Source organism: Oncorhynchus gorbuscha, linkage group LG05, assembly GCF_021184085.1.
Source record: "Oncorhynchus gorbuscha isolate QuinsamMale2020 ecotype Even-year linkage group LG05, OgorEven_v1.0, whole genome shotgun sequence".
NCBI classification, from domain to species: Eukaryota; Metazoa; Chordata; class Actinopteri; order Salmoniformes; family Salmonidae; genus Oncorhynchus; species Oncorhynchus gorbuscha.
In genome coordinates, this window is record NC_060177.1 from 18020475 (window position 1) to 18031933 (window position 11459).

The 11459-nt window shown below is 43.6% G+C and overlaps 1 protein-coding gene across 1 annotated transcript; it reads left to right on the forward strand.

Moving 5' to 3' along the window:
• The first annotated feature begins 2889 nt into the window (after window positions 1-2889).
• Window positions 2890-9814, forward strand: LOC124035423 (serine/threonine-protein kinase 33-like). The gene is given in 12 exon segments (XM_046348871.1): window positions 2890-3027; window positions 4300-4413; window positions 4548-4652; window positions 4800-4938; window positions 7205-7290; window positions 7924-8011; window positions 8101-8128; window positions 8130-8174; window positions 8990-9102; window positions 9291-9334; window positions 9336-9372; window positions 9612-9814. Coding segments are annotated over 12 exon segments (1125 nt in total). The 5' UTR covers window positions 2890-2904.
• The last annotated feature ends 1645 nt before the right edge of the window (window positions 9815-11459 follow it).

Here is an 11459-nt window from a genome sequence, read left to right on the forward strand (position 1 = left end):
AGGTTGGTAAGTACAGTCTGCGTTGCCTTGTTGTCATTCACATACATGCTAGGCCTTTGCAATACATGGCACTTTTGCTGGCGCTGATTCAGTGCAGGAAGGCAGCTGCTAACGCAAAGATGTAGTTTGTCTAATCCAGATTTTTTTGCCTCTAAATATGTAATTTGGGGCTTCATAAGTGCCAATAGTGTTTCAGTGAGCTGTTGATTAGTTTTGAGTGCAGTCATGCCTCTGCTGCCTATACCATTCGTCATGCTAATTCACATTTTAATGAATGTCCGTCAAGCCCTATGGTTAAAGCAATATTCACAGGCTTGACTACCCCATTAGAGGCTTTAGTACTGAGTAATACATGTATATGGTTTGTTCAGATTCTCAATTCCACAGCAAGCGCAGTAATTCTGATATTTTGGAAATGCTTACAATCAAATGAAATTATATTTGGGCCTATCTTTTATGGAGCCGTTATGGCAGGTCTTACTGATAGATCTAACGCATGTTCTCTATTTAGCCAGTCTGTACTGTACATTGTGTTCAATCAGTCTGAAAGCTGACATATCACTCATGTAAGGTTTCTTTTAGAATCCATTACAGTAATATCCTTCTCATGAGACTATTAGCAGATCACTCAAACATGATTGGGAGATTGGCTAAACCAAGAATGTGATAGTACTGTAAGACCCCTCTGGCTTAAAGCAATCCAAGACCTGTGGATCTGTAGTGACCCATTTTAAGGTCAGACGTCTCCCTGACCTGACATCTAATTTCCTCCCCACTGGGCGGGCTGTCCGGCAGGCACACCCTCCTTAAGGCACCTGCAGAGCAAGACACTGGTCCCTCCCTATGATACACTCATCACATGCCTCCCTCTCCCACAAATGAGCTGTGATTGAGGTGATTTGGATTTCCAGAGGCTGTCACAATGGTTTTGACTAGCAAATAGACGGGTGGTAATGGGAGAGACAGGCCTGTTATGAGAGCCCTGTCAGGGATAAGATAATGCCTCAGAGTGAAGAGGTTAAAGACACCGCTTCCCAGTTAATAATTAATTGGTGTCCGTGTGGCGGATCCACTCCAATGCTCCCAGTCATCACTTGATAATTGCTTTACATTTAATTTGGCTTTGGAGAGCGTTTTTCAAGCTAAGTAAATTGTGCTTAGTGTTAATAATATGAACCTGTCTTCAGACACCGGTTTGGTCAGAAATCAATGGTGACGAGACAAAGGTAGGCAAAGTGTGCCAATTTAAATGGTGTCTCCATTTCAAAGTAGTTTATCCAATTGACAGGGGGAAACACCAATTGACAGGGGGAAATATATCCATGGTTGTGTTCTGTGATTTAACAAAGAATATAATTGTTTGTCACGCCCTGGTCTTAGTATTCTGTGTTCTCTTTATTATTTGGGTTAGGCCAGGGTGTGACATGGGTGATTTATGTGGTTTGTTTTGTCTAGGGGTCTTTTAGTTTGTGGGATTGTGTTTAGTATAGTATTCTAGGTAATTCTATGGTTGCCTAGAGTGGTTCTCAATCAGAGGCAGGTGTTTATCATTGTCTCTGATTGTGAACCATATTTAGGCAGCCATATTCTTTGAGTATATCGTGGGTGATTGTTTCCTGTCTTTGTTGCACCAGATAGGGCTGTTTTAGGTTTTCATGTTTCTTGTTTTGTATATTGTTCTATTTTCATCTTTCATTAAAGATGTATAAAGATAACCATGCTGCATTTTGGTCCGCCTCTCTTTCACCAGAAGAAAACTGTAACATTGTTACCATTAACAAAGGTTAATTTGGGAATAATACATTTTACAGTTGTATCATTGTATGACTAATTAGGGGACTCATAATACTATTACATTAACCTGGGATGGATTAAAAGAGTAGGCTTGTTATTGTACACCACAGTAACTCACTTCTAGAAAGTATTAGAATGCTATCAATTGAAATGAAAAGTCTTATTGCGTACTATAAGGTGGAAACGGATTGAATCCTTTACTTTTCTTCAATGTCAAGTGTCTCACCTTAGTATTTCCCAACTTTAATCCTCTTAATAAAAAAAGCTGCCAGGTGCTCTTTAGCATTTTGGGGTTCTGTGTTGCGGCAGCTTGCTCTGGTCTAAACAGTGGGGGAGAAAGAATCTGAGTTACCTTAAGTAGCAGAGCTGTCACCACAGTGACAGTGTCAGGCCTCCTACTGAGGCGCCCTCCAACTGACTGGCTCCTAAGGTCATGTGAGTTAAACTGCCCAGGTGTATCTGTGTGCAATTAAGTGCTAGACAAAAGAGAACCAGCAGACGTCACGTCAGACTCCGGCCCCAGAGGACAGGAGTTGCCCATCCCTGACCTATATAGTGATTAGGGCTGGCACAATTACTGCATATCCAACAGTTATGGATGAAAACCGTCATTTAAATAAAATAACCGTTTACATTTTATTTTTTTTGTGTGTGGAACGAACAGCTAAATGAAGGCCGGGCGTTCGTGCGGTTGAGTCGGTTTCTGCGGTAACATGGATTCTTAACAATGTGATGTAACTTTGTTGCTCCTTGCTGAAACAAGCAAAGTGTTGTAGCAAACAATTATTTGGTTGCCTAGGCAATGCCCCCTCCCTGCAGCACGGCAACACATGCAGTCAGGAGTGGAGGAAAACACTATTGGAACGGTGACCACAGTCCTTTGGCTGCCCAATAACCGTCACCCCAAATTCCTTGACCGTCAGTCATAATAATGATGTTAAAGAGTTGGACATCAACTGAGCAAAATCCTATTTCTCTGCTAAAATAATCCTGTAAAAATGTACATTTTTATGTTGTATGACCCCCAGAAGGGGTCATCTCAGTCTGCCTTCCATTCCTTCCCTGTGTTGTGTGTGTGCTTCACCCAGCTATAAAGCTCCTCATCTGTAGATGACACCAGCAGATGTTTGTGGAGCTGGCATGAAAATGGCTTCTCAGTGGAACACTGCCCGTGTGAGCAGTGCAGAGAGGAAGGTGCCCCACACCCGTATGGAGGATGAGGCTGACCTCCAGGTAGGTAGAGACCACATCCATGTTTATTCCTAGATACCACCCCCCCTTGCCCTGGGGCACTAGTACCACCCTCTACCCCTCCCCGGCTGTCACGCCCAGACCATAGAGAGCCCTTGGTTCTCTATGGTGTAGTAGGTCAGAGTGTGACTAGGGGGTGTTCTAGCTCAATATTTCTATGTTGGTGTTTTGTATGGTTCCCAATTAGAGGCAGCTGGTAATCGTTGCCTCTAATTGGGGATCATATTTAGATAGCCATTTTTCACACCTGTGTTTGTGCACCACTACTTTCACATTTCGTTGTTGGGTTATTCTTTTGAAGTTTCACCGAAATAAAGATGTGGGACTTCACACGCTGCATCTTGGTCCCGTTGTAACGGATTTCCTCCTCTTCGTCTGAAGAGGTGTAGCAAGGATCAGACCAATACGCAGCGTGGTAAGAGTCCATGTTTTAATAGAAAAGACTGAACATGACACAAATACAAAGTGAAATGGAAACAAAACAGTCCCGTGTTGCACAAACACTGACACCGGAAACAATCACCCACAAAATACCCAAAGAATATGGCTGCCTAAATATGGTTCCCAATCAGAGACAACAATAAACACCTGCCTCTAATTGAGAACCAATCTAGGCAACCATAGACCTATATAAACACCTAGATGGAAACAACCCCATAAATCTACAAAAAAACCTAGACAGTACAAACACCCTAGATGAGACAAAAACACACATCACCCATGTCACACCCTGACCTAACCAAAATAATAAAGCAAACAAAGAATACTAAGGTCAGGGCGTGACACCCGTCCTTATTACGAACGTGACACCGGCTGACCTCTATACTGCCTCCATCTGCACCAGTTTGCTCCTGATTCCACCCCCTCTCTCGGGGCTTCGGATGCTCTCTCTGCCAAATCTGCAGCAGGCAGTGCTCAGCCTTGCATGCGCAGAGATAATGATCAAGTTAATTAGACCTGAGATTGAATGAACTGCGGCAGCAACTTAATCATTTGTAACTTGATTAGAAATACTATATTCTGCAACTCCAGAGACGGGCAAACTTTCCTTTTTTGAGTGCTTGAAAATTAAGGTCCACTTTAGGATTCAGGTCTTGAGATAATGTTGCAATAGAAGCAGGGAAATAAATCCGAGCTCGTATACTTAAACAAGCCCATAAGCTGAGGGTACATTTCCTTGTGAATGGTTTTACTGAGTTCACAGAGCAGATGTGGGTTGCCTTTCTGTTAATGGTTCCTCTGTTATCCCCATAGCAAATATGCTCATTTGGGAGGAAATTAGGTCAAGGTAGCTTTGGGGTCATCTGTGAAGCCACCCACAACGAGACAAGGAAGAAATGGGTTATTAAGAAGGTGAACAAAGAGAAGGTGAGTACATTAGTGTTTCCCATGGGCAGCTTGTTGACTGCAGTGATGAAAAGAGACACTATAAAGTCAGTCTAATGGCTACTAGAACAGCCCCACACCTCAGTGCACTCACTCAGCTTCTTCCCTCCATGCAGGCTGGAAGTTCAGGTGTCAAACTGTTGGTACGGGAAGTGAGCATCCTGAAACGTGTGAACCATGCACACATAATACATCTGGAGGAAGTCTTTGAAACACAAAAGGTAGGGGATGCTTTCTTAGAAGTAATGGAGTCAATATCTCAGTAGTGTGCGTGCAGACGATTGCGTAAGCACCATGAATGAGAGCGAGGCCGGTCAGATCTATTTGTGGGGGCCATTATCAGTCTGTGTGCTGTGCTTTGTGTCCAGAGGATGTATCTGGTTACTGAGCTGTGTGAGGGAGGGGAGCTGAAGGAGCTCCTTCAGAAGAGCACACGCTTCACAGAGGAGGAGACCAGGCACATCATCAACAGCCTGGCTGAGGCCATCGTCTACCTGCATAAGAAGGGTAATATGACTGACTAAAGTTATAGGTTTCACATCGTTACAAGGATCTACATTTGAACATTTTACACAGTGAAACTTTATTTCAAGAAACAATAAAGGAAGGGTAAGAGGCAGAATATCAGACTATGCCTTCTTTGACCTTTATGAAACATAACAAACTAATCTAGGTGCACTGATTAAATCATTCCAACATTAATGCAAACAGTACAGACAATGTGTTGTATGAGTAAATTGTGTGCAGTGACAATGTGCAAATTGGTGATATCACGGTCACATCATACTCAAACGAGTCAAATTGCTTTGGCCTCATTGACGTGTGATAATCAGGGAGATGATACCACGTTATGGCTCCCAGTCATTATAGAACCTGGCTTATTCTAATAATGAGATAATAATGAACAACTACCAGGCAAAAACGGTAGCCCTTTTAATTGAGTCTGAGGGGTTTATATAAAGATGCTGTTTTCCCCCCTCCTGATGGTGAAATCTCTAGTTAGAGGTAATTTAGGACGTTGCTTGGCAATGAGACACCATTACATGGGGCTAATGACTCATTTACAACGAGCTGGGGATGAATACAGATTAATAGGTGTGTTTTCACACTAAGAGTCCCTCTGCGCTGTCGTGCCGCACTTCTATGGCGACTAATGATACCAGTGGGGATGTGGTGCTGAAGGTTAGCAGTGACTGTCACAGGTAGTGGCCTTAAAGGGACATTCCACCACTTTTGAACCACATTTTCATTGTCTCCAGCACAATACCAGTGTGTACATATTTGAAAATGGTGCACCACTACGTTTTGTAGAAAGAAATATAAACGCTCTGTTTTCAGATATGTAGACACTGGTTTGGTGCTGGAGATGATCAATATGAGGTAAAAATGTGGAGGAATTGTCCTTATAAGCAGCATGAACATTTACATTCATTACTTCTTGAACAGTAAATATGACAAATTGTTTAGTAAAGACATTGATATGATACATTTATTTTGCACAGAACGATTTGGTCCCGTGGAATATTACTATGAATTTTGTGAACCATTTGTTCATTGTACTATTAGTTCTTCACCATGCTGTTGTTACTATATAAATATAGAGGTTCATCCACTGTTGTACACCCCAGAGTCTTTATTCAGTCCATATCTTCCTGAGCTCAATCTACATGAACATTAGAGCAGAGGAAACAATATATTAGAGGTCAGCATGCTCCGCCCCTCTCACAAAATCCCTTTAACCGAGCTGAACTTTAAGACTCCAGGGGGGAGAGAACTACTCAAAAACTAATATGTGTGCAAAGACACTTTATTTCCCATCCCATCAAGTCAATCTAGCAGCAGCATCTAATCTAACCGTTATAACTCTCTCAAACGTCTCCGAATCCTCTGCTCCATTCTGCACATCTCCTTTAATGACCACTGATACTTTGTGGCTCACCATTTTTAAAAGTAGGTTGATATCTAGAGATTTGTCATAGGGATTGCTTGAATTTAGCAAGACGCTCATGGTTTTCCTGAGGATAAAGTAGCTGTTCTTGTCACAATCTCTGGGACTTCAGCTGGGGCAGAACCCCTCTCTTCCTCAGTGAATCAAACTCATTCCCAGTGGAATGCTCGATGACATCCATGATTGATTAAGGTTGTGGAGATGTCACCTGTTGAAAACAAGACAACACTAAACATGTTGTCCCCCACGAATGATACAGGGATGTCACGTGTCCTACTTATATCAGTACACTTGCAACAACCTAAGCAGAACAAAACTTATATTAGATCAAATTAGCCACACATAGCAAAAAAGTCATTCCATTTTATGTCACAGAATTTGACACTAATTGACCTCCATACAAAAACTTGTTACTTGGTGAGCATTTTCTTTTTTTAAACACCACCTGTTGGAGAAGACAGATTTTGGGTCCACTTATCCCTCTCGCTTCGCCTCTTCCTCTCTGGTATGACTCACACATTTCAGTTAATTACTATAGCTCCCGCCTTGAGCCAATCAGTGTCATTTCGTAAATGCCAGATCTTTATGGTAAGACAAATCATTCACCCAAGTTTAGTCAAAATCATCCAGTGCTGTCTGAGATGGTGTACGGACGGACTGAGACAGATCCACAGTCCCTTCCCCGATTTCATCGTGGGGGACAATTACTCATGGTAGATTTAACTGCTTTTAACCATCATACTTGTCCTCTCTGCTAAAGGCCTTTTGAAAGCCATTATGGTTGGTTCTTCACATAGTAAAGGTGGTTTCATTTTTGTATTTCAGACATAGTTCACCGGGACCTGAAACTGGAGAACATTCTAGTGAAGAGTTATCATCATGGTGATGATAATGACATGATCAATATCAAGGTGAGACGGCGACACAAACTGGAAAACTTTCACTGCTGTTTCTCATCCAGCCAGTCTGCGGGGACTTAAGGACAGGCTGCTGATGTGTTTTTTTTCTCCCACTCTCCCCCTAAATGGTTTTAAATGCTACCTCATTATGACAGACCCCCCTTTGGTTCCCCTTTATATCACACCGTACAAAAGGGTGAATCAAGAGCATCTTTTAAGAAAAATTACCGCCTGGGCCCAGCATGCTGTGTGCATTGACGGAGCACAGGCTGAAGCAGATACCCGGAGCGCGGGCTCAAACAAGGCAGGGCGGCAGCATAAATCACACACACACTGCTGAAAGACAGGGTTGTTCTGGCACGGTATAAAAGGCTTTTATCTGTCAGGAGGAGGTCATCTCTCCTGGATATTGTCTCCTGCTGTATTTCTCCTGCCTGCCATTATATACTACATGAGACCATACAGCATGTACAGCTCGTATTTGTTATTCATCTAACATAGAGAGACCCAGTTATTGCTGCTCTTCAAGTAAACCTTGTTTTGTCTGATAAATAACACCAACAAGAAAGGATTTGATATGAGATGGATGCATGCTGTAGGCCTGCGTGTGTTTCAGTGTCTGCTGTCGGCCCTCTCTCCTCCCAGGTGACAGACTTTGGGTTGTCAGTGAAGAAGGGGGGTGTTGGCAGTGAGAACCTGCTGAAAGCCACCTGTGGGACTCCTATCTACATGGGTAAGACTGACACGCTCAGCTCCTACACACAAAGATCACATCATATTAGAGTAGTCCTGTTAAAACCGGTCCTCTCCTCTCTGTTTCAGCTCCTGAGGTGATCAATGCTCATGAGTATTCAGCAGTGTGATGTGTGGAGTATTGGGGTCATCATGTACATGCTGTAAGCAATGCGCCCACTCATCCCTCCTTTATCACTTCCTGTCTTTCTGGTCTGTCTGTGTCTCTCCCTCTCACTGTAGCAGCTTTTCCTATACTGTGTACAGTTCGCCCTGTGACCGATCAACTAGTAGTATAGTTTTAGAAGCCTGTGTGACTGACCGGTCTGCCTCCTCGTAGCCTGTGTGACTGACCGGACTGTCTCACTGTAGGCTGTGTGACTGACAGACTGTCTCACTGTAAGCTGTGTGACTGACAGGTCTGTCTCACTGTAAGCTGTGTGACTGACAGGTCTGTCTAAAACTATACTACTAGTTGATCGGTCACTGGGCGAACTGTACACAGTATAGGAAAAGCTGCTACAGTGAGAGGGAGAGACACAGACAGACCAGAAAGACAGTAGGCTGTGTGACTTACAAGACTGGCTCCCTGTAGGCTGTGTGACTGACAGGACTGGCTCCCTGTAGGCTGTGTGACTGACAGGACTGCCTCCCCGCAGGCTGTGTGACTGACAGGTCTGCCTCCCCGCAGGCTGTGTGACTGACAGGTCTGCCTCCCCTCAGGCTGTGTGACTGACAGGTCTGCCTCCCCGCAGGCTGTGTGACTGACAGGTCTGCCTCCCCGTAGGCTGTGTGACTGACAGGTCTGCCTCCCCGTAGGCTGTGTGACTGACAGGTCTGCCTCCCCGTAGGCTGTGTGACTGACAGGTCTGCCTCCCCGTAGGCTGTGTGACTGACAGGTCTGCCTCCCCGTAGGCTGTGTGACTGACAGGTCTGCCTCCCCGTAGGCTGTGTGACTGACAGGACTGTCTCCCTGTAGGCTGTGTGGGGAACCTCCATTCATCGCCACCTCTGAGGAAAGACTCTTTGAGATAATCAAGAAGGGAGAATTCCACTTTGTCGGACCCATCTGGGACTCTATCAGTGATGCAGGTGACATACAGTAGTACTGCTTCTCAACCTCTCTGACTTCTATTTGTAACATCTCTGGTGATATGGAACTCTAAGGACACATGGTACTTGACCACATCCAGGTTGAGCTGATAGGTCCTTCTTACAATGGTTATTATTACATGACTTTAATATAGCGTACTGACTGTCACATTGTTTTATCTCACCAGCCAAAAAAGTGTTGAGTTGCCTCCTGAAAGTTGAACCCCCCCCTTCGCATCACAGCCAATGAGCTGCTGGATAACCCCTGGATAAGGGGCTGATCTATGCTGGATAACTGTATAACCTGCTGGATAACCCCACGGTAAGGGGCTGATCTACACAGCTACATTTCACATTAACAATAATGAGTACAGGAAGGACTCTCTCTGGTATTGCTGCATGATGGGATTGGGAATTGGTATCTCATAGCCTGGTTTATGGGTTTGATTGCAGTGTGGTGATATTAACCCTTTAGAGGGGATCTAACATTAGGTAGTGGTACTGTGTCTTACAGGGTGACACCAACACTTTGGCCACACCCACCAACGTGCTGGAGATGATGCGTCTGTACCGGGATGACCCAGAGGAGAAGGAGAGTGAGGTGGTCAGTGACGTGCTGAACGAGCTCTCTGTCAGCTGCTCCCAGGACAGCCTGATGATTACAACTCTTCATCATTCAATTGTTTTTCAAATTTGTCACACGGGCCATTGATTCATGTATTTTATATTAAGCCAAGCTAAATCTCTATTTGTCTTCACAAAACAGCCTGGAATGTATAAGATCTGACTCTAAATGGGTTGATTTGTTAAAGAAAATGCTTTTAGTTTTAAAGGCCCCCACCAGAGGGCAATGCCACCCCTATTTCAACGTAATTCCTGTCCTATAGCGGAAATTGTCGTTTAGGTTCCACCTCCGAAAAATAACATAGGCTGCTAATACATATGAATGAATTGGGGGTGGGACCATTGTGGTGATTTCCACGTGGAGTGGGGAAAAGCAACAAGCAGGGTTCTGACGGCTGTCAGTCTAGCTAGCTAGCATGCTAACTTTATCTAGCTAGCTAATGTTATCTGTTGTTCAAAAGATTAGCCAGCTAGGCTATGGCTGGTTCTGGAGATGGATTTGTCATAAGCATGTAGGGCAAGGATGGGCAACTTTGAGGGTGGGGGCCACAAAAAATCTGAACTCATCATGAGGGGCGGCAGTTAGTGGGTTTATGTATTCGCATCCATAAAGCAAGTTTGCTTAAATTAAACACATTTTGCCATGGAGCGGAGAGAAGATTTTGCAATTTTATAACTAATTTCATGCAATTCTACTCATTTTGCCATTGGCCAGAGAGAAACTGTTTTGCTGACATAGGCTAATTGACAATCACTAGCTACAGTGCCTTGCAAACATATTCAAGCCCCTTGGAATTTTCCTATTTTGTTGCATTACAATCTGTAATTTAAATCGATTTTTATTTGGATTTTATGCAATGGACATACACAAAATAGTCCAAATTGGTGAAATGAAAAAAATGACTTGTTTTCAAAAAATTCTACAAAATGGAAAAGTGGTGCATGCATATGTGTTCACCCCCTTTGCTATGAAGTCCCTAAATAAGATCTGGTGCAACCAATAACCTTCAGAAGTCACATAATTAGTTAGATTGCACACAGGTGTACTTTATTTAAGTGTCAAATGATCTCTGTATATTTATACACCTGTTCTGAAAGGCCCCAGAGTCTGGGACACTCCTAAGCAAGTGGCACCATGAAGACCAAGGAGTTCTCCAAACAGGTCAGGGACAAACTTGGGGAGAAGTACAGATCAAGGTTGGGTTATAAAAATATCAGAAACTTTGAATATCCCACTGAGTACCATTTAAATCCATGATTAAAAAATGGAAAGAATATGGCACCACAACAACCCTGCCAAGAGATGGCCGCCCACCAAAACTCACAGACAAGACAAGGAGGGCATTAATCAGGGAGGCAACAAAGAGACCAAAGATAACCCTGAAGGAGCTGCAAAGCTCCACAGAGGAGATTGGAGTATCTGTCCATAGGACCACTTTAAGCCGTACACTCCACAGAGCTGGGCTTTACGGAAGAGGGGCCAGAAAAAAGCCATTGCTTAAATCTTCTTTGGGATCAGTGTCCCTTCCACGGGATGGTTGGGCTAACGTAGACTAATGCGATTAGCATGAGGTTGTGAGTAACCAGAACATTTCCCACAGAACATTTATCTGATATTGGTAGGAGGCTATTATAGTGAAAGAATACCATGCTATTGTTTGAGGAGAGTGCACAATTTTGAACATAAAGTTATTAATAAACAAATTAGGCACATTTGGGAAGCTATACTTTAA